This window comes from Fistularia commersonii, chromosome 9, assembly GCF_037954325.1.
Source record: "Fistularia commersonii isolate RoL2024-O1a breed Wild chromosome 9, RoL_Fcom_v1.0, whole genome shotgun sequence".
Lineage (NCBI taxonomy): Eukaryota > Metazoa > Chordata > Actinopteri > Syngnathiformes > Fistulariidae > Fistularia > Fistularia commersonii.
This window is the reverse complement of record NC_141292.1, coordinates 13,946,720-13,970,314: the sequence shown is the minus strand read 5'-3', so window position 1 is coordinate 13,970,314 and position 23,595 is coordinate 13,946,720. Positions and strand designations below refer to the sequence as shown.

At 40.7% G+C, this 23,595-nt stretch overlaps 2 protein-coding genes across 2 annotated transcripts; both read right to left on the bottom strand.

Annotated features, from left to right (window-relative positions):
• Window positions 1-1,843: 1,843 nt before the first annotated feature.
• ambp (alpha-1-microglobulin/bikunin precursor) lies at window positions 1,844-18,548 on the bottom strand. The gene is made up of 17 exons (XM_086153007.1): window positions 18,389-18,548; window positions 18,096-18,241; window positions 17,927-18,003; window positions 17,679-17,798; window positions 17,046-17,147; window positions 16,064-16,113; window positions 15,387-15,399; window positions 14,406-14,716; window positions 13,596-13,735; window positions 13,077-13,153; window positions 12,872-12,988; window positions 11,880-11,981; window positions 11,134-11,192; window positions 6,494-6,566; window positions 5,633-5,800; window positions 2,706-2,879; window positions 1,844-2,014 (listed from the first exon to the last, which is right to left on the bottom strand). Exons 1-17 carry the CDS (start codon window positions 18,506-18,508, stop codon window positions 2,004-2,006), a joined length of 1,860 nt encoding a protein of 619 aa, XP_086009133.1. The 5' UTR covers window positions 18,509-18,548; the 3' UTR covers window positions 1,844-2,003.
• A 1,541-nt stretch (window positions 18,549-20,089) lies between these two features.
• ptgdsa (prostaglandin D2 synthase a) lies at window positions 20,090-23,370 on the bottom strand. Its single transcript, XM_086152619.1, has 7 exons — window positions 23,172-23,370; window positions 22,000-22,139; window positions 21,825-21,901; window positions 21,305-21,415; window positions 21,119-21,220; window positions 21,007-21,038; window positions 20,090-20,921 (listed from the first exon to the last, which is right to left on the bottom strand). Exons 1-6 carry the CDS (start codon window positions 23,265-23,267, stop codon window positions 21,007-21,009), a joined length of 558 nt encoding a protein of 185 aa, XP_086008745.1. The 5' UTR covers window positions 23,268-23,370; the 3' UTR covers window positions 20,090-20,921.
• Between the last annotated feature and the right edge of the window lie 225 nt (window positions 23,371-23,595).

The following is a 23,595-nucleotide window of genomic DNA, read 5'->3' as shown; positions in this document are numbered from 1 at the left end:
GGACGGGACGGCAGAGGCTGGGCCTCAACAGTACGGGTTGCGGGAAGGGAACAGAGGTCACGCCGGCCGTCTGGGCCCGGCCGTGACTCGGGAAGGGAACAGAGGTCACGCCGGCCGTCTGGGCCCGGCCGTGACTCGGGAAGGGAACAGAGGTCACGCCGGCCGTCTGGGCCCCGGGACAGAGTTGCAGACAGAACGGCAGAGGCTGGGCCTCAACAGTACGGGTTGCGGAAGGGGACAGAGGTCACGCCGGCCAACTCGGCCCGGCCGTGACTCGGGAAGGGGACAGAGGTCACGCCGGCCAACTCGGCCCGGCCGTGACTCGGGAAGGGAACAGAGGTCACGCCGGCCGTCTGGGCCCCGGGACAGAGTTGCAGACAGAACGGCAGAGGCTGGGCCTCAACAGTACGGGTTGCGGAAGGGAACAGAGGTCACGCCGGCCGTCTGGGCCCCGGGACAGAGTTGCAGACAGAACGGCAGAGGCTGGGCCTCAACAGTACGGGTTGCGGAAGGGGACAGAGGTCACGCCGGCCAACTCGGCCCGGCCGTGACTCGGGAAGGGAACAGAGGTCACGCCGGCCGTCTGGGCCCGGCCGTGACTCGGGAAGGGAACAGAGGTCACGCCGGCCGTCTGGGCCCGGCCGTGACTCGGGAAGGGAGGTCCTACCTGGGGTCCGGTCATAGCAGGGGTGAGGTCCGGGTTGGCAGGGGTGCGGTCCGGGTCGTGGCAGGGTCCCACAGTAATCCATGAAGACCACAATCCCCCGGCGCCAGGCAGAGAGTGCCGCTGCCCTTTATAGGGATCTCGATTAGCGGCATCTGCTGCAGCTGGCGCAGATTACGACGGGGATCAGCTGTGAACCCTGACAGATGAAGATGCTAAGGTTCTCTTTTGGAGTGACCAGGATGGATAGGATCAAGACGAACAGCACATGTTAGATGTTTTGGAGAAAACGTCAGAAAGGGACTGAGACGGTTTGGTCATGTACAGAGGAGGGATAGTGAATATATTGGTTGACAGATCCTGGAATTGGAGTTGCCAGGCAGGAGGCCTTGAGGAAGACCAAAGAGAAGATTTATGGATGTAGTGAGAGAAGATATGAAGAAAGTTGGTGTGAGCGAGGGGGATACAGAGAATTGGGTTAGATGGAGAAGGTTGATTCGCTCTGGCGGCCCCTGAAGAGAAAAGCCAAAAGGAGAGGAAGGAGAAGGAGGAGGAGAAGAAGAAGAAGAAGAAGAAGAAGAAGAAGAAGAAGAAGAAGAAGAAGAAGAAGAAGAAGAAGAAGAAGAAGAAGAAGACAGTAGTCTTGCCTTTTATCTGTCTTCCCTTCCCTCTCACTCTATCTGCTACCCAAATGAGTCAAGACAGAAAGCCCCTAACATTGAGCTGGGATTTGTCCAAGGTTTCTGCTCAGTAAAAGGTGTAGCCAAGTGCTTGCTCATTGGGTAATGTTGGGTTCCTGTAAATCATTTTAAAGAGGGTGATCCAGACCTGGTCTTCATGGAATGTTTCATTAGACAGCTGTGTTGTGATATGGTGCCAATTGAATAAAAATCTGACTTGACTTTACCAGTAGATGACAGCAAATACCACATAATGTTTGCCTCATCAGTTTGATGTATTCCCATGATGTATAGTTTCTGCTTTTTCCCGGATGCACACAATATTGTGTTTTTGTTTTAACTTATTATCGCTTGTTACAACTTAAATTGTATTGTTGGACTGTTCATTTCACAAACATAACTTTTCCATTTTTCTATTCCTCGTCTCCATCTATATCCTCCTTTCAGGTTCCAAAACCCTCCATCCCGATGGTCAGATGTGTAATTAAGACACAGTCAATACCAGCCAAAAGGAGCCATGTGTTGTTTTATTGAATTTTCTCCACATCTTCTCTTTGTTAAGAAAAAAATCAATGTTTTCCATGTGCTTCATCGGAAATGTTGGATCACGTTCCTCCCCCATACAGTGAATTTAGAGGAGCGTTGTGTTTTCCTTTGTGTTACTCTTCCCCTGCAGACACAGAGAAACATTCAGTGCTTTTATGTCAATTCGAGGGTTTTTTCCTGAAAACAATTGTGCCTAATAGTTGCATTTTCTGCCAGCAGGGGGGATAAAGAGGGCGGTAGCTGTACTTAGTATTGTGTGATGCTCATCAAACATTGAGCCAAAAATTACCAAAACAGTTTTGCCAAAAAAGAGCAAGAAATTACCTCCCAAAAAATTAAAAAAATCAGTAAGAGATCGTTATGAAATTTGCGGGAAGTCTCTTTAACAGTTAGGCTGAAATTCTTGAAATTTGAACCTTCAAATCAGCAAAAGTACAACTATACATTTTTGCCAGAAAGACTTATAAACCAGTCGACAGAAAACCACCAACAAAATCATTAAATTAAAATTAAGAAAATTCATGAAGTGCAGTAAAAGATCAGAGTAACAAAGTCTCTATGCCCTTTTCTAAGACCATGATTTTTTCACAAGAAAATAAGGGGCCAGTTTCATTAGACAAGATGAAAAAATTGTTGTCATTACACATTCCTGAACACCAAATATTGTTTGACAGGAGTCATTTTCACAGCAGCATAAGGAAGTTTACAGGAACAAAACAGAATTAGTAATAAGTGAAATATGAATATCTCATAGTATATCTCTGTTCCCCAATGCCACTAAAATATTTGTTTTCAATCTGATGCTGTCGCCTCACCGTCTCCAGTGATCCCGCAGTATTCCTCACACTCGGACTTGGTGTAAAACTTGTTGGCGTTGTCTGAACAGAAGCCCTGTTTGTAGAGCACACACAGACCAGAGGTCGAGTCGAAGGACCATGTGGGTGTCTGTGTTACACAGGGGTTAGCTACCATGGGCAGACGGCACACAGCTGCAGGAGTGGAAAAGCACAGATATTTTACAGTGATAGTTTGATGTTATCGACAATGTGCACACAAGATCCGTGAAGCAGCTTTATTTCCAATGACAGTGGTGATTTGGTTAAAGCAAAAACAAAAAGAAGCTATTTAGGGGCTGTATATTAGTATCAATACCAATCATTGTCTTTAAACCTTTATTGATTTATTTTTTGCTGTCCCCATATGAGGATTATTGACTTCGAGCACTGCATGATAGTACACGGAACTGTTAAAACAATATGTGCCCCCCCCACACTTTTTATCCTCAGCTGTCGTAAATTCTAAAAAAATCAGTAAGTTGCCTGATTAATTGGTGTTCCATTATTTTTCCCAACTTTTATTGTACATAATATATTGTGTATTTTGCTACTGTTATTACTGGTATTTATATTACATTATACATTATATTTATAAATGTACTGTTTTTTTCTTAGATGTAATGTCTATTTTATACATTTACAGTTTATTGCATTAATGTACAGTCTATTGCATAACTGTACCATTTATTCATAGATGTGTAGTTAATTGTATGTATATACTGCTCCATGAATCTTTTAATTGCTAATGGCAAGCTTGACATAGCAAACATTACACAGCCATCAGCAAACAACAAATGGGGCATTTATAGTTGCAGGTGATTAAAATCACTCAGACTCAAAGACAGAGCTCGTAAAATTCCAACACATTTCTCCTGCAGTACAAGAGGAAACAAAACTGTGGATCATGTTTACACAAACATTGCTGGAACTTACATTGTGACCCCCCCCCCTCCTGCCTGGGACGGTCAGACCACCTTTTCCTATACCTCATTCTCAAGTATGCACCACTTATTCAATATTTAAAGACATCAAGAATAACAATCACCATGTGGCCTACGGGGACAGACTATGTACTTCAGGATAAAATAGGGCATGGATTGCACAAGGATATTAACACCCCTCCACTGTTCTGGTCTATTTCAACATGACCATCGACAGTGTTACCACACAGAAAAGAAGTGTGTGTGGGTCCTGCTGAAGGTCTCTAAGACCGCCCTCAGAAAAAGTGATGCACACGCCTATGGCATATCTTAGACAAACCTGAGGAGTGGCACTGAAAAGGCCAAGCACTGCAACAGGCCAAAGGTAGTGGGGTTCTCCAGCTCAAACCCTTGATGCTTATGACAGGGCATTCAGGCTATCAGCAATTACAAGACCAGCCAATATGCCTCACAAACTACCAATGCATCCTTCCTGAACAAGCTAAATGACTTTTATGTTTGTTTTGACAGAGATGAGACCAGTCACTTTCCAGACTACCAGCCCTTCACCTCCACCGACGTCTCTGCCACACTGAGCTGGATTGATACACGGAAGGCTATCGACCATGACGACATCCCCTGTGTGCATGCCTAGGGCATGTGCTGAGCGGCTCACAAGGGCTTTCACAGATGTTTTCAACCATTCCCAGGTTGAAGCACCTGTGACAACACACTTCGAATCCACCTCTGTTGTAGCAGTGCCATAACACGCTACTCACACCCATCGTTATGAAGTGAATCTTGGCACACCTGAAGAATTGTACCAGCTTCACTGGACCCACATCAATTTTTGCATACAGTTTGAGGATAATGTCATCACAGCACTGTGCATCACCCCCTGTGCTCACACATCGGGACAAAAACAACATATACAGACTAATACTGTCAGTCAACTTCAGCTCAGCATTCAACACCATAATTCCTTCTAAGTCAGTCACTAAATTTAGAGATCTGAGCATAAACTAAACTCCCTCCTTAGTTTATTTTGGACTTCCTTACCAACAAACCTCAGCATGTTCGGTAAAGCCACAGCTTCTCCGCCACCATCACAAAGGTGTACAGCAAAGCTGTGTGCTGAGCCCATTTCTCCACTCCCTCCTCATCTGTGACTGCAGGCCTGCGCATGGATCCAATTCCTTCATCAAGTTTGCAGACAACACCACAGTGATTGGCCTCAACAACAATAATGATACAGAGAGGAAGTAGAGCACTTAGCTTCATTGTGCTGATAACAACCTGCTCCTGAATACCAACAATACAAAGGAGCTCCTAGTGGATTTCAGGAGGGAGAGAGGAGCCATGCATGACTGCATCCACATCAAGGGGATAGCTGTGAAATATGTCCTCAGATTATAGTTCCTGGGGATGTGCATCTCGAAAGACCTGTTTAGGACTACCAACACCTCCAGCTTTGTCAAAAAGGATCACCAGTGGATCTTCTTCCCGAGGACACTGAAGAAACATCACCTATTCTGAACCACTCCTCCCACTCTCCCTGTAGATTATTTGCCCTCTTGCCCTCAAGCAGCTTTTACTGGGCAAAAACTTTGGACAGATCTAAGCTTAATGTGAGCATCCTTCTGTTTAAACCCTTTTGGGAAAGAGAGAGAGAGAGATAGAAGGATAGAGGAGTAGAAAGCATGGGCGTGATAGTGTCAGGGAAGGTCGAGGGGTGGAAAGGACAGGCACAAATGATCTCTTACTGCTAATAACTGTAGCAATGACGGTATGGGGCAATAGCTAAAATGATATTCTGGTATAACTCTGTCCCAAGAAAACTCCCTTCTTACAGGTTGTTCCACTTTTGTGCAAAATCCAATAATGCAACACAGAATAAAACATTTCTAAGCTTGCAAAACAAATCACATCGCAATGTCTTAAGAGTCAGCCAATGCAAATATCCTAGTTTTGCATTTCACTCCTCACCCTCAGTGCGACATCTTTGCAGACACTCTCTCTCAGTCTCAAAGTTGTTTTGGTTGCCCATGCAACCTCCATAGCTGAACAGTGTGCACGTCATAGAGGTGGAGTTGTAGTAGTAGCGCTGCTTCATCCCAAAACATGGCCCTGCATCCGGGGCTTCCTTGCAAGCCTCTAAGAGGATTGAAACAAAAGAAAGTCAGATCATATCCAGCTGAAACCAGATTTTAGATATTCTAGATCTTTACTTTCATGAATGTGATACTGTGAAATAACCTTTTCCCTTTTATTTTACTTTTTGTCTATTTTGGAACAACAATCATGATATTATTGAGCCTCTTCGAGGACATGGGGGGGATTTTTGAAGGCTAAAAAAAGGATGTGGATGAAGAGAGACAAAGTGGGCATAACCTTCATTCAGTAACTTAATGTAGCACTACAGAATTTAAGATGAGCTAATCACATTATGCTCTAACCATAGAGGCTGTAACGTTAGGGTAGATGTTTGTCCCGGGTAGATGACCCAGAAGAACATTGTTCCTAATATAAACAGTTTTGCGTGATCTTGCAAAGTCCCCAAAGGCGCTCCCTATGTTATAACACCATGTTTCAAAACAAGCTTTATATTATGTGTATTTCATAAAGTGTATAATTGTGTGTGCATATTTGGTTGTTTGTGTACACAAATAAACAGACACAAACACAAAAACACACACACGCAACAGAAATGTTAGTGGACAGTTGGTCAATGTCTGTGTAATTTAATTAATTTGATCAAGAATCACACTGATAGATTTATACATTTCAAGGGGGCTCAGTGTGCATAAGTACAATGTGAGTCATTTGGTGAATAAAGTGTTGTCTTACCAGTTCCTTGGAACAGAGATAAATCATCTCCAGAACCTTCATCATCAGGAGACAACAGAGACCTTCTCATCCTCTGCATTGAATACACAGAGATGCTTCGTCAACGATACAAACGTGGGATTAAACATTCATCTTTAATTTGTAATTTGTAACATCCTTAAATGTAATGTAATGTAATGTAATGTAATTTACCCTCTAATATACCCCAGACAATTGTACTTCTTTACTCTGCACTTATCGTCTCTAACCAAGAGCTTCAGCAAAATCACAACAATTTTTGTAGTCACAAAAATATAACATCTACATTTATATATTATATCTACACTAATATATATCTACACTTTAAAACATGATAGCCCCATTTAGTTATATCCACTTACCTCCACTCTTCCACTCAAAGTATGCCCGCAAGTTTTTGGATTTGGATTTTTTTAGACGTTCAACTTAATTATGCTGACTGTTTGAAACAAATGTTGGATCTCTGGTCTTAAAGTTATCGATAAAAAAGGTAAGGAACAGAAAGAGTCTTCTTCAAAACATGTCTAGTTTTAAGGCTATAAAGTACATAGCATTTCCTAAAAACACAGTGACTTTAAATTCCAACCAACATTTAATCCATAGATGCATTCTTGAGCATCAGTATGGCTTAATGCCAAGAAAGAGTACTACAGATGCAGAACTTGCTTGAAGAAGTACAGAGAAGGTCAGAAGTGGCTGCACTATGCCTTTGTGGATCTAGAAAAAGCATGATGTTGATGATAATATTGTGATCTGTAGTAAGAGTAGGGAGCCCGTGGAGGAAAATCTAGAGAGGCAGACATATACCCTGGGAAGGAGAGAAATGAAGGTAAGTTGCAGCAATACAGGATATATTTGTGAATGAGAAGGACCTAAGTGGAACAGTGAGGTTACAGGGAGAAGAGATAAAGATGGTACTTAGGGTGAACAGTCTAGAGCCATTGAGAGTGTGAAAAAAGGTGAGGGAACAAGTGCAAGCCGGTTGGAACAGGTAGAGAAAAGTTTCAGGGAGGATGTGCAATAAAAGAGTATCAGCCAGAATGAAAGGAAAGGGGTACAAGATGGTGATGAGACCTTCAATGCTGTCTGGTTTATATGCATTGGCACTCAGGAAAAGACAGGAAGCAGGGCTGGACAAAAAAGGACGAGTGTCATCAGAGGAGGTCTGTGAACCAGAAATTGGTGGAGGTGGAGGAGACAGAATTTTCCAAACAGGGGGGAAACACATGACAAGGTGTTTCTGACCCTTGTGCCAAAATCCTGAGTAAAAACATGTATAGAAGCCCAATCAAGACTATAGAGAAGCTATCTAAGACAAACAACAAACCAACTACCAGCAGGCTACCACACCACCAGCCAGACACCACTTACCCACATTAGGCAACAACAGCCTGAAGCATATCCTTGGGTTTTCAAGTGGGCGCCTTCCATCATCGGTGTTTCATTGTTAGGCCCACGACACCTCAAGAAGGCTTGACAGTAGATCCAGCGTCCTGGAAACACCGCCCTCCATGCTACATAGCTGATCCAAAAGCTAACTACCTTTCTTAGCAACCTGTTCAGCTACGATGCTTCTTCCCCAGCCACAACCATTAACTTGCTCGTTCTGGCGTCCAAGACATGCTGTCCATGCTGTCCGAGCTGTCCAACAAATATAGATGTTGACAATGAAATCCATCATTCATATATATAGATATATATGTATATATATATCTATATATATATGACTTTTGTAGTTGTTAGCATCAGCTTTCTGGTGTTTTTCCACCTTCCTGTTTCCATCGTGCCCAATAATGTCGCAGTGGTCCACTTTATCTCGAATGCTTCTGCTCAAAGGGTTTGAATTAAAAAGTATTTGTTTGTTTATGTGTTTCTGTTGTGTGAAGGTATTCTTCGTCTTTTCTGTGTATCAAGTTTGTCATATGATCCAGTGCTAGTTTGTTGTGTCATCTTAATACTGCTAGTCTACTAGACTGCTGTGTCAGCTTAAGACAGCTGCCTTTGACACTATCCCCATGATGCCTAAGTTCACCTCTAAATGACACATTTAGGCATTTTATATTGACAATTGAATCAATTAATAATTTTAAAAGTTGCATATCAGATGATAGTAACTTTGGATCATGATTTGGCATCAATATAGATGTGTTTGACTGGTCAATAACTGTTTGTCTGTGCACAGTGCATGCTTGAGCAGCCCCACAGTTATGTACCACAGGTAAAGGCTGACTTTGGGCGTACAATTTACTCCACTGAAAGTAAATTAGGTTGACAGCATCAGAATAATATCAAATATCTGTGAAGTCTTTGACTGCTCATTTTGAAGTCAACTTTTCAGTATCCATGGAGGGAGTATGGGCACAGAATTTGATTGAAGTGATTGAAGAAAAGAGATCGATGGTGATGAACCACTTGCCACAACAAATATGGAAAGATGGCCTTTGTCGTTCAGCCAGAGACAGGTAATCATACCTTTGCCAACTGGAAACTTAGAACTTGAGCATTTACATATTTGAGCATTGTAGTCTGAAAGCACTTTATAACTTTGTGTCAGTTTTCAACTAGCACTTCATTCCGTCTATACCTACAGCCATCTGTTGCTCTTTTGAGCTCATTCGTGCTCTATTCTCAGCTAATTTTTCAAGAGAATCATCACAGAAGACCTGCTGGGATCATTCTTAGGTAGACAAGATTACTTGTACTCTTTTCAATTGGGTTTTTCCCCTCTTGTAGGACACAAACCAAAACAGAAGAACAGCTGCCCTACTTGGTCTTCCATGTTTCCTTGTAGAGGATTCCTCTGACTCAGTAATGTGTCTAAAATGTTTGATGTCAGTCGGTCTAATTTTGACCAACAGTGAGACATTTTCCATGACCAAAGACATGATTTATGGATGTAGTGAGAGTGGATATGAAGTTAGTTGGTGTGACAGAAGAGGATACAAAGAATAGGGTTAGATCGAGAAGGTTGATATGCTGTGGCGACCCCTGATGGGAAAAGCTGAAAGGAGAAGAAAAAGAAGACAATGAATGTATTACTCTGTCATGCCGGCATTAAACTTTTGCAGAAATGCAGGAAACTATCAAATTGATTCAGATTCTTGTTTGTGTTGGAGAGAAAGTGCTGATGAATTATCTTTAAAGACCTTTTTGTTTTAACCCCAAAGGTATAATTACATATGTGTGTGTCTTGGGGTACACATTGAAACCCTCAGTTAGATACTGAAACAACTTTAGGTTGAGATCTTGATGGGACAGAAGGCTCCTCTGCTGGGAAATCTCCAATGCTACTGTGGTGGTAGACGAAACGATAATCCAGGTGACCTCAAAACTGTGCCTGCAGACATGTTAATGGTAACATTCTATTGCCTTAACCTGGAATACCCCAGTAATCTGAGGGGCTTTTTCGAGCTTCTTCAGGGGAAGTTATCATGAAAATAAAATCCGACCAGTACTATGCAAGAATCCATAAAAACTGCAAAGAATAAACTGCTATGTTGAGTCTGAAATGGGTCGAAATGGGTTCGGCCTTCAGGGATTAACTTGGATTTCTTGCTTTGCTCTTCAGATACTATGCTAATGTTTCCAGGAGTGCAGCAATAGCCAAGTGAGAAGGAAGTCTACTGTGCATTAAAATTTGAACTTAATGGTTGATGAAACAAAGCTGTTGCTCATCAAAAGTGAATCACAAGAATAATAGGATGGCATTTTCTGTAAATCTGCATTTGATGAAAATTTTATATGGTGCAGGCAACTGGAAGTGGGAGTGAAAAGGCCATTTTGTAAACCCAATCAGTGTTAGATAAAGCATTTAAATAGGTTTACAATAAACCAATGATAACATTCAATTTACAAAAATGCAAAAAAAAAAATCAATGAAAAGGAGGAGGAAACATTGAAAGCTGATGTCTGAGGTTCTTGCAGAAAACTACTGCGCTGCAGTAAATGTGTTTGAAGAAATTAATTGTTTGAATTTAATAAAATGGATTATAAAAAAAAGAAGGCCCATTTGCATTCATCAGTTAATTCATCACTCTCTTCACTTAAAATGACTAGTAATCTTAACAAAGTTCAGTGATTTTTAGTTCAAAAAACATCTTTGCATTGTGAGACATAATGATGAAGAAATGTGTATTAGTATGATTTGCTCAGTAACATTTGTTGGTAATGTGTCATAGCTCCTTCAACTGAGATTGTAGGGTTGAAGCAGCTTGAGTTCAAAGTTAATTGATGATGCAACAGTGTTGAAACAGCTAGTCAAATCCACTTTTATAACTGTTTTTATGGGTTCAGACAATGGTAGTCTTTGAGTTGAGCTACATCATATTTTTGAGGCAGAGGGTGATTTTTTTGACCAGTTTGAAAAGTTTGACAATGTACATATTTGTGTTCATTCAGCTGACTGAAAGACATGAACTTTAATCTAACCCCCATCCGACCCTTTGCTCATGAATCACATAACTCCTCCTCCCCATTTGTGTGAAAAAATAAGTCTGAAAATAAAGCGTTATCTTTGAACATAAAGTTTTTTTTTTTCCTTTTCTTAATTTTACAAAATAGGTGTGTAAGGACAATAGGTATATTTTATTTTGCAATAGTTAAAGCCAAAATAGACTGACTACCTGATGGTGGTGCTCTTCAGCTACATTCCCTGCCACTGGCTCTCCAGGAACGCAGTCACCTGCGCAGAACATTTGTAATCATATCTGTCATTCATTTTTTTCCCAATTAAAGAGAGAGAAAGAGTCACTCGGCACACAGCAGATTTAAGGATATACAAACTCATCAAATTTTAAACTTTAAAAGTATTCTTTGTTGGAGACATGATCATTCTTTCCATCAGGGCAATCATCTGGTCGTCTATGAACCTACTGCATTGTTCGGGACTGTGGGAGGAAATCTACGATAACATGGGAAGTGCGTGCAGAATCCTCCGCACCCACATTGGAATCGAACAAGGGACCTTTTTGCTATGAGGCAGCGCTAACCATTGTGCCATTGTGCTTAATCACATCTCAATATTGCCATTATTTGAAGATTTTTCTCTAAATATCTGCAAGAATTGACCAAGAAATTAGCAATCGACAAGTAACTACAAAGTTTTTGAGAAATCTGCAAAAAATAAAATTGCAATAAATTGCCAACAAAAATGAGATGGTGATGAAAAATTCTGAACATTTTTTGAAAGTCGGTAAATGGTTACAAGAAGATTACCTGAAAAATAAAATTAAGTTAGGAACTGAATTGACAATAACTTGATGACATAATATGAAGGTCTGGGTTTCTGTTAACTTCAACAATTAAAGGTAAACAGAATTTGAATAATATTTGTATTTGTATATATTTATACAGAGATATGTATATGTACCTTCATTCTTATTGGTGATGAGGATAGCATTGTCCAACCTTTGCTCACGGACCACATTTAGGAATTTGTGAGTCACCGTTTGTGGCACATCCCTGGTCCTGCCTGAAGGGTGCAGAATTGGACACATATAGGAGAAAGAATGTGAATTTTCAAATGGCTGATCTAAATAACCTGATTGATTTTTGTTTTCCCAAATGTAGTAAAGTGATGTAAAAGTTCAATTTTTGAACCTCCTGCGACCTGGAATTCTCATATAACAAAATTACTGGTTGAGTTCTCGACACCTTCCTCTTCGTTGGCAAAATAGTATTGTGTGACATGTAAAAAAAAAAAGGTGCCTGAAATCATCTTTTTGCAGATTATTATTGAAATGGAAAAGATGATTGTATCTCATCTATCAAAGTCCCTTGGAATTGCATTACCCAAATCAACACTTGAGCATATCTAGTGCAAAGAAACAGAGCATTGGTCCCCGTGTGGGGACACGATTGCAAGAACATTCTACATATTACATATTGTCACTTTCTTAAAAATAATTCCTTTTTTGACCGAATATTTTTTTTTTGCCAAAATCGACTCCTTATTCAGCATATGGTTTAGATTTTTGGTCTGAAAAACTGGAAAAAATGACCTGGGTAATTATTTTAAGGAGGCCACAATATTCAAATACAGTGAGAAATGACATGAGAAATGACAGTCTCCATTCCATGCAGGTTTATAATGATATATTTACTTAAATTCATATTTAATCAATTGCTCATTATTTCTTTTATCATCATTTTGGGAAATGCATTGAAATAAAAGCAATGTCATGAATGATTGAGGGAAATGCTGGATAGTTTGTGTGTGTGTGTGTGTGTGTGTGTGTGTGTGTGTGTGTGTTTGTGTAAAGGTTAGTTTTCACACACACACACACACACACACACACACACACACACACACACACACACACACACACAAATTGAACACACATATTTGAAATGTCTACTCACTGTAAAGGTTTACGCATGTGCTGATGTAGGTTGAGGAATTCTGTCTTCTCATTATGACTATGGCGTACTCGTCATAGTTTGTATCAGTAACATAGATGTCTATGTCGGCCCCCAACACTGTTAGGGGGAGCAAAAAAAGGGGTAGTCAGGACTACATAGAAAAAGGGAGTAATAGAGGGAGGGAGAGAGAAAGAGAGACTCTCACTTTCCATGTGATAGAAGAATCGTCCGGGTGTTGCCGTCATCTCATATTCCCCAAATGTCTCCTTGCACATCCCCTGTCTGCACTCCGTTCCACGCACGAACACACACACACACACACACACACACACACACACACACACACAAGACACACATACAGGTAGAAAAGCTGACATGTTATTTGATGATTCCTCCCACATATAACACTGTTGCCTTTGACTTTTGGGTATCTCCATTATAATACCCAGCAGTGATGATGTTTTCAAAATAGAAAATAAACCAGGTTAGAATAACATTAGAATTAAAAAACGCCCATAAAGCATCCTTAATTTTGAAATAAACCCAAAATGCAGTCTTAGTTTTCAAGCCTTGTGTAAATGCAAGAACTGAAAATGATAATTATAAACAGATACTATTTAAACGAAAAATGCATCTCTGTTTCAAAATAATACTATTTTGATATCAAACTCCACACATTTCCATGGTTATTCATTTTTCACACACAAAAAAAGAAGACACACACCTGACGATGGTTCTTTTCATCTTGACCTTGTCCATGCCGAGTCCTTCTTCTAGCACCACCTTCTCTATCCTACCTTTGCCATGATGCTCCGCCTTACTGCAGTTGGTTGCCCTGGCAATGTGGTACCAGGTTCCGAGAAACTGGCCACATGTTTATAGGTTTAATTTAGAATGTAAAGTTATATATACAGAATTGATTGCATGTCAGTTTTGCACTCAACATATTCATATTCAGTATTTATAACGCTGCAATGAACTTCAACAAACCTATCGCTGGAGGACAGCTTTGGTGAATAAAGGCCTGGGTATCAATTATGGTTTCTACCGTTTTGCAACTGTTTTTGAAAATGCATAGCAAAGGAATTTAATTTTCTAACGTCATGTAACTATAATTAATTGGAGAATGAACAAGAAGAAAATGAGCAGGCGTTTGCTGCAAAAGATTAGAAGATTAGGTTCTTTCCATAAAAATTATTGCTAAAGATAAATACTTCGAATAAAACAGGAAGTTGCTCAAACATCTGGAAGAAAATGCCGTAAAATAGGAACACACTAGATTTTAGAATTGACGCGATTTGTCTGTCATCTAAAGATCTGCAAGAGCTTTTACGACCTGGAGAAAAAATTTACTTTTGTGTGATTCTTTTGCCATTTTGAAACCAATGCGGAGGTATTTAAATTTGTATCTTGCGACAGCAGCTGTAATCTCTTGGAATCAGGGATTGATTAACTCAATTATCTTAAAAAAGAAAAAGGGGGTAGGGGGTTAATTTCTCCATTTTGGCTTGTTCGTCCCAGACGTTGCACTCACCTGGGCCAAATTGAAGTTCTCCTGCGTGGAGTGCACAGGGTCCAAGGGGATCGGGACACCCTGGGGGGTCCAGGTCCAGCCCAGGACCAGCAGAGACACCAGAATCACCGCTGTCTTCATCCTGAACATCCGCTCTGCTCTGAGATCGAGGGATAAGATTCTCCTCTGGTTTGGGAGGAGGGCATCGACCTGCGTCCGGGCCCGAACCAATGACAAAGAAAACAAACAGAAGAGAAGGCAAAAGATAGATAGATATAGAGAGAGAGAGAGAGAGCAAAGTTCTGCTTCTGTCTCGTTGCCTCCTGAACACACTGGACTTCAGAGCCTTGGCAGAATCAACAAATGGATATTTGTGCTGATAAGATGAATAACAAACAGCCGATCAATATATTCCTACACCAAAATGCAGGGTGTTACAAGGGGCCTGACAAAAGTTCTAGCCGCTGTGAATGAAGATCAATATTTGTGGGAAATTTGCTTCATATTTATTCTTTTACATTTAGATTTATTATCTTTAATCCCAACCGTTCTTTTAATTTTCGTATTTGATCATTTATTTTGGCTGATTTCAGGGTCACTTCTTTTTTAATAAAGACAGGCCAAAATTAATCCGTAAGTATAGCAATAATATTAGTGATTTTTTAAATCTAAAAAATTATTCTTAAACGTGTTACCACTCAAAAATGGTGAGGTGAATCAGAATTCACTGGATTGATAATGGTAATATTATCCCTCTGAAGCTACGTCGTCTCACCAAATGATGGCAAGATAAGTGTTAGATACGACTACTACTACTACTACTATCAATGATAATAATAATAATAGGAACAGGATTGTGGTTTCACAGTTATTGTTTCAATTCCCAACAGTGGTGTGTTTCAGATATGAGGCCAGAGGACATGTCTGCTGTTCCATTTTTATTATCTTCACATGGGTGGTCAGTTTGGATCACTGATGCCTCCAGGTATCACTTCTGTCCACCCCGGTGTTTGTCCTGGAACAGACAGAAGATATGGATCGATCCACTGGTCTGTGACGAGCCTGGTGTGTTTGTGCATTTCAAATGTGCTTATGTATGTGTGCGTAAAATATGGTTTGGAGATAAGACACCATTGAGCATCGCAGTTGGTGATAATGTTATTTTTGGGGGGCAATGCCATGGTTGCCCCCTAGTTTGAGTTTTGATTGAACTCACCTGCTGATATACTGTCAACTCCCATCCACCCAATTTTGAAATGGGATTGCATTTCTTTCAGCTCTGCAAACATAAGTGCAAAAAACGTTGCTCGACCAAATTCAAACATTCATCAAACTAATCCATGATTCCTGAAAAGCAAGTAAGAAAAGCAGATTAATGCTACCCCAGGTGAAGAGTCAGGAACACAGTTCCAGGATCTTCTTTCCATTTTTTATTCAGTAAAATGTGGCCCTTTTATGGTCAATGGTTTAACTAGATGGATCTGTTATGAAAAAAATATTTCTTTTCTTCCTTTCATGTACTTCTTTATGTAATTCAGAACATATCTGAATTTAGGTGATTTTTTTGAGACTTTATATAAATATTTTGTAGTTTCCTGCTGCTAAATCGTGTGTGTTGTGTGTGTATTTGTGTGTGTGTATGCGTGTGTGGGTGTATGTGTGGATGTGAATCAGATTACCTGGGAACGCTGAGCCTCATCAGTCAACTGTTCACCTGGAACACAATCACCTGAGCAGACAGATGAACAAAATAAAATAAACAAATGAAATCCAGCCAGAAGAAACACATGAGTGCTACTTGGCTGTTTAATAATGAAAACACAACTGATCATTATTCATTCATTCAATCATTCATTCATTCATCTTCTCTACTGTTTATCCTGCACACAAGCTTGTAGGGAGGTTGGAGCCAATCACAACTGAGAATAGAGGGGAGTTGGCCGGTCACCTGTCAATCACAGGGCCGCAGAGACATCCAGCCATTCATCCTCTCATCTCATTTGGTAATTTAGAGTCTTCAATAAATTCGCTGACTGTTTTTGAACTGTGGGAGAGAATCCAGGCTGGCAGAACCCTCACACAGAATGAACCCAGTTGGAACTGAATTACTACGCAACCTTTATGCAAAGGTGACAACCACAATAATTATAATTACAGTTGATTATCTAATTATAATTATTGCCATCATCATCATCATCATCATCATCATCATCATCCTTCAAATCCCCTCCTCCTCCTCCTTAGCATCAAAATGATGTTTTTAATTTCATCTTTTTCTTTGCATTTTAATTTTAATTTTAATTTTAATTTTAATTTTAATTTTAATTTTAATTTTAATTTTAATTTTAATTTTAATTTTAATTTTAACAAAAACATAGTCTAATAAGGACTTTTAATCTAATCCAAATGACAATTGCACAGCTACCTGGCTCTGCCATGGCTTTTTGTAGCCTCATCAATCAAAACATGAATAACATAAATAAATAAACAGATGAACAGGAAGGTACAAGTTATTCCAGAGAGGAGAAATAAAATAAATTATTAGAAAATGATGTGCTCTAGTCGGGTTATCAAATATCTTGGCTAGATATTGGAAGCCGCCTCAACCCGTTTCCCGCCTCAGAGCCCTGACATCCTGCTCAGTGAAGGGTTCATTTACACCTTTGCTCTGGAGGACAATGATAGCATTCTTGCTCAGTCCATGTTGGGTCACCAGTGTTTTGAAGTCGGCCAGCACAGTGGGCCTTAACTCCACCTTTCGACCTGCAAGAAAAAAAAAAAGCATTGTTGTTCCCCCCCTCTCACTGATACATAGTGTTTGTAAAGGCGTTGTTAAATCAGCTGCCTTCTATCCAGTCGTTTCCACAACTTTTCAGTACATTGCGTATAAATCTTTGTTAATATGTCATTCGTCAGCTTCGTAAAATTTGTCGTGGCAATAACAGAATTAGTGGACAAAGGTGCATCGTTGTTAATTTGAGGCAAACTCGTCTAAGTCAAGTTGTTGTTAACAGTCCTTTTTAAAACTTTAATATTATCAAATCTGCATGAATTCGATGTTTAGGTTATGATATGAAACTAACAGTTGTTGTCAAAGGAACACATGGTTAATGTTTGTTATGGGGTCTTTACGTAAAGAAATGTAATGGTACTTATAGGAATATTTTTATAAACTAGTTTCATTGTTTGAAAAAAAAATGGCAATGATTTCATAAGAATCCTGAGCTTCACAAAATATTTGTGTGTGTGTGCGTGCGTGTGTGTGTGTGTGTGTGCGTGCGTGTGTATGTGTACTGTAAAGCTTGATGGCGGTGGTCTCGGTGCCGGAGGGCCTCTCAGTGCCCTGCTGGACCAGCACAGCGTAACTGCTGTAGTTGGTTTGAACCACAAAGGAGTCCACATCCGCACCGAACCCTGCGTGGGAAACACTGTTGGTCAGTACTTGCAATTGTGCGTGCGTGTTTGTGTGTGTGTGTTTGTGTGTGTGTGTGTGTGTGTGTGTGTGTATGTTTATGGGAGAGGGTTACATCCAGATAACACACTTGCGACGTGGTGGAAAAACTGTCCCGACGTGTTTGTCAGACTGTAATGCGTGGACATCTGTGTGCATGTGCCGTTCCTACATCCAAAACATTTAAAAACAAAAAGTGGGTTTTACTAGTGCAATGTAACCAGGAGCATTCTCAGGTTACATCCCCCCTGGCCTCTGACCTGAAAGCGTCTCTTGTTATTGCGACGTTTCCTTCTGACACGTTGTGCGTCAGCTGTAGTGCGACAGTGAAGGGATTCGCTGTCTTCCGCCTCATGTAGTGGGGGCAGTCGGACACCACAGCCACCTCGTACCACCTCCCTGTGAACTGCAAGGACAAATGTTGAATAATAATAACAATAATCATATCATATCATATCATATCATATCATATCATATCATATCATATCATATCATATCATATCATATCATATCATATCATATCATATCATATCATATAGATGGGAGTTCTCACCTGGTCCAAGTCAAAGTCCTGCTGTGTCAGGATGGGTGTTTCAGGAAAAGCAGAGATTCTGTGGAGAATCCAGATCCCCTGCAGGACCACCAGGGTCACTGGTGCTGCTGCTCGCTGCATCCTGTCAGATGGACTGTCCAGCCCCGAGGATGAAGGTCGGGGGTGGACTGTTGAGTGGGGTTGACTGTCAGTATCTCCCACGCTGCTCCCCGGGTTGTGTAAAATCAGAATTGTTTATTCAGTTTGCACACTCCAGACATAGTTCGCGTCCGGTCAGGGTTGCAACAATCCGCCACGTGGCTGCCGAGAGCAGGCTACAAAAAAAAAAGGTGATTGAATTGAAAGGATTTGCAATACCTTCATGATTGCATCCTTTTTGATGTGGCCATGAGAAGGCACAAAGCAAAATAGTGATAAACCAGAACACTGATAAACACAGCTATCATTCTCTTTTAAGGCCTCTTTTTCTTTGCTATCTCATTTATCTCATTTAGTCATATATATACCCTGCTTTGAGCTTTGTAACTCCCAGCAAGAAGGTCCCAGGTTCGATTGTGTGAGAGGGGCTTTCCCTGTGAGTCTCCATGTCACCAGTCTGCGTGCGGTTCCTCTGTATTCTCCTCTCACTGTCTAAAAATATGCAAGAGGTTCACTGGAGACCCTGAATCACCCAGAAAAGTGAAGAAGAGAATGAGTGGCTGTATGTCTCTATATGAGGTATAAATGAGGGAGTGAATGGTTGTATGTCTGGGATAGTCTCCAGCCCCACCCTTGAACACAGGATAGTTATTAAAAACTCCAGAATGAATGGATAAATGTGTTGACACTGTTGCTTAATGATCAAGTCCTATTTTCAGACTTGTTCTCTCACAGCAGGGGCGGGCAAACCACGGCCTGCGGGCCACATCTGGCCCGTTGGTCTTTTTAATCCGGCCCGCCAAAGATTGGTAGTGAATTCATACTGAATGATTGAATGACTGGATCAATGAATGTGGGAGCTCAAACAGGAGATGATTTCATTTTTGGAGCTACTTTAGAACACCTGAACTGAATGACACATATTGGCTTTTTGATTTAGACTTTACTCTTGACTTACTGACACACATGTATGAGCTGGACGTGAAGCTACAAGGGAAAAACTGGTTTGTACATGAAATGCAAGCAAACGTCAGAGCCTTCAAAACCGAGCTTTCAAAGCAGATGTCAGACGAGTGTGATATGAACTGTTAACAAATGTGTTTTTTATTATTTGTATTGTATCTTGTGCTAACCCGGCCCGCCAATCAAATTTTAAAAGTCAATTTGGCCCCTGAGCCAAAAAGTTTGCCCACCCCTGTCCAACGGGGACAATAGGGTAAACTTAGTAACTGTTAGTAGCATCACCATGTCACGTGGAGTTTCACTTTTTTCCTCATTCATTCAGTGATACACATATAGACATTTGATATTTCACACAGGCATTCATAGGTCTAGGCTATTTAATGTGTCCAATGAACCGCCTACACGGGTTTGGTAAGAAAATAGACTCCACACAGAAGGCCCTCTGTTGGAATCTAACTGGAAAGCTTCTTGCTGCAAAGTAAAAGTGCCAATTACATCACTAGAGGATGGCCTCTGCCTGTTTAACAATGTCATTATATTCTCTCTGTCTCAATGACATCTAATTCTTTTTGGAAAAAATACACGTTTGGATATAAAAAGGAAGGGACAAGCTTTTTTATTGATTTCGCAGTGACAGACAGGTTGTCAGAAAGGGAGCAGGTGATGTTGACGGTGTCGGTCTCCCACCAAAGTATGTCCGATCTCGTCATTTTGTTGTTGAGAAGTCTATCCAAAGTCTGCAGCAGATGGAAATCACATTGTGTGCATGCTTCTCCACTAAATATGTGCAAATGAGAGGAAAAAAAACTGTAAACTGGTGAAATATACCCCCCTAGTGGTCATACGGATACTAGGTTAGTGTCCTCAATTATTTTTAAAAACAGCTTTTCGCCAGACTCTTCATTCGATCACTTATAATTTTTATTCATGGTGCGATGCCAGTATGTTCAAGTAAGTAATTCAAACATCATCGGTGTTTTAGATTAATCCATCAATTACACAACGTAATCGGTTTGATGTCTTGACCTTGCATCTACTTTTTGACCTACAACCCTCAGTCATAACACATGGATGGAGTTCCATGTCGTTCACATATAAGTGAACTTTGTAAAAATTACTCCTGATGCCTAAAAAGTGCAGTGCAAAAAGGAAATGTAATTTCTGAGTAATTACTGAGTTATTGCAGTGCATGCTAAGATTTATTTGAGCTATAATTGCTGATTCTTAGAGAAAGGGGAGCTGGAAGTTGAGGTTTATTGAATATGTGTAAAATAAGAAATAAGTGTAAAACAGAAGAACAGTCATGTTGTGTGGAGAGGATGAAGAGCTGGGAGGGAGTTCGTGTCCTTTGTCATGATTTTTGATGGAGAAAATGTCATTTGTTCCAAGTCTTTGTTCATTAAACTGGAAATCCTTGTGTATCATCTGCAAACTTAGAGTGAGAGAAATAACACCATAGTTATTTTTTTTAAACTGTGCCTTCACCCCCCCCCATTATTATCATTCAGCAGACTCACCTAACGGCCAGATGGCGCTGGCGGGCAATTCTCTGTTGGAGAGAAACAGTTGGAGCCACTGAGTTCTACCCTTTGTGTGAAAGTACTCGGGGAAAAGGGCGTGGTTATTTACCTGCAGGAGGTGGAGTCAAGATAGACTCCCTGGGAAACCCACGGGACAAAGCAAAGCCCCTAAACCTCTGGACTATTTCATTTCTGACCCTCTGAGAGCGACCTGGGATTAAAGACAAACAAGTTGACCCGATTACTAGTGTGTGTGTGTTTTACATCTACGTGTTTTTGCACCCGTGTGTCTTACCGTATAGCGCAACCTGTGTGTACTCCCTGTTAAAAACCTTGTGTTTGAGAACCAATGCATATTCATTGTAGTTTGTCTCAACCACTGTGATGTCCTTCATCATGTTGTGGCCTGATGGGGAATACAAAGGGAGATCTATTACTATTATTATTATCATTATTATTATTATTATTATTAAATTAATATACATATTGGATATAATGTTAAATATTGGGTAAAACTATAAACAATATATATATATATATATATATATATATATATATATATACTGTATTTTCTGAATGAGCAGGACGACAGGAAACTTTCAACGCACACTGTGGCGTATTTGTCTTTTGGTTTCCTGGAAGATTGAAGGATCTGGATTATCGTTGTGTGCACATTTGTTTGTGTGCACGTTGTTTGCTTGTACTGCTTGCAGCTCAACACCAGTCAAATATTTGAACCGCCACGCTGAAGGCAGTGTCGAGAAATGCTGGAGCATCCATTCCCTTATGAGGGAGAAGGCCGGGATGGGACTCACGTGTGCTGAAGTAGGTGAACTGCCCGGGAACACTGGTCCTTTCGTAGTGGTACAACTTACTTCGGCAACCTGCAGGCCTGCATGGGCAAAGAGATCGAGGCTGAAAATGAGCACCTAAATGTTCTCCTTTCTCATAATTCACCATTACAGCCATAGGCAATGCACGCAGACTCACGTGGCGTCCCACATGGTGAGGTTGACGTTGCCATTTGTGAGTGGTGTGATGATGCCCATTGACGCCTTCAGCTTGTCTCTGAAAGGCACAAAGCCTTGAGAGTCGTAGGCCAGACCCACACGGTACCATTTACCTGCAAACTAAATGTTAAACACATGCACATGTTAAAACCTTTGCATCCCCCTTGTCCTCATATGTGGACTTTTATACCTCCTTGTGGCAAATAACAGTTAGCAAACAGAGTTTAAAATAAAGAGAACTGGTAGGGGGGTTGGTTAGTAAAATTAATCTATTTCTTCCATATGAGGACTCATTTTAAACTCAAAAATGACTATATTTCACAGGCTTGATAGTGAAAGTTTCCATGAAGTTTCTCAATATTTCTCAGGCTCAACCTTTTTTGAGATCTGACAGATGGTGCCTTTTTGTGCAACTGCAACCACATTTCCTTTGCATGGAGGATTAAATACTTCCAACTTGACGTGGCTCGTCCTTTGCTTGCATCAGATTGGCGAGTGACCTATTTCTAGCTGTGAAACACTCTTGTCCTTGTGACGTTCTAAAATGCATCTTCCTCAGAAACAAACCGCAAGGATTTTCCCTTACAGGAATATACTCAGGGCCTTTGACAACAAAATTCCACCATTTTTGAAAAACCGGTAAAATAGAGATTAACACTTTAAAAAATTAAAAATAGAATAGATCACCACTACAGAAGCTACTACTACTAAAAACAATTATAATAAAAATAGCAATAATAATAATAATAATTATTATAATTAACTGGCTTTGACCTGACTTCAATCTATTTCTTCGGGGGGGGGGCAAAACAAACACAGTTATTGGTCAAAGAAGCTTCAAAATACCTGAGAATTTTTTATTTTTTTTCGAAAACTGTTGTTAAAAAAATAGAAGGATACTCTTCTCTTATTTATCATTTTAAACATGTTGTTTATATTGGGTAGACTCACGCAGTTGTTTATCTGGGGCAAAGCAACTTAATACAACAGCATAAACACTTTCAGTTCTGCGCAAAACAATAGACTCGGACACACATACACACATATACACACAAACACAAACACACACACACACACACACACACACACACACACACACACACACACACTCAAACAAACTTGAATATACTTAGGCCTGTTTATCCCTCTTACCCTCTGCAGGTTGAAATCCCGCTGTGGCTTCACATCTGCGTACACCATCGTTATGCACGCCATCACCATGACAACAGTGAGCACCGTGGTCCCCATGGCCAAGTAGGAAAAACCAAGCGGCAAAGCTTGGAAGGCCTGGGAGTGTGGAGAGAGGGTGTCCAATCTGTGGCTAAACTGAACTGGGAGCACTAAAACATGAAGGTGCAGAGTGGCAAAGCTTGTGGCAATATTTGTTTTACTCCCTGATCCACCCACCCGCTGGTTAGCCAATCATTGCCCAGATCAGGGAACAAGCAGCCAAGTGTATGAGATGTGTTTCTCCAACCCCGCTCCACCCATCAGTTTGGCACGGGCTTCATTCCCCCTCTGCAGGGGGATAAAATCAAGTTTCTATGGGGTTTTCCTTTGCGTCTGCTGAAATTCT

Excerpts from the sequence above, each read along its gene's own strand:
- ambp (XM_086153007.1), bottom strand. The coding sequence starts at position 18,508 with ATGCAGCGAGCAGCAGCACCAGTGACCCTGGTGGTCCTGCAGGGGATC. Across the intron at positions 18,242-18,388 it reads AGGACTTTGACTTGGACCAG|TTCACAGGGAGGTGGTACGA; the intron begins GTGAGAACTCCC and ends TTGTCCTTGCAG. Across the intron at positions 17,148-17,678 it reads CACCGCCATCAAGCTTTACA|GTCGAAAGGTGGAGTTAAGG; the intron begins GTACACATACAC and ends TTTTTCTTGCAG.
- ptgdsa (XM_086152619.1), bottom strand. The coding sequence starts at position 23,267 with ATGGGGACCACGGTGCTCACTGTTGTCATGGTGATGGCGTGCATAACG. Across the intron at positions 21,902-21,999 it reads CTCACCATGTGGGACGCCAC|GCCTGCAGGTTGCCGAAGTA; the intron begins GTGAGTCTGCGT and ends TTGCCCATGCAG. Across the intron at positions 21,221-21,304 it reads CACACAGGTTGCGCTATACG|GTCGCTCTCAGAGGGTCAGA; the intron begins GTAAGACACACG and ends CTTTAATCCCAG.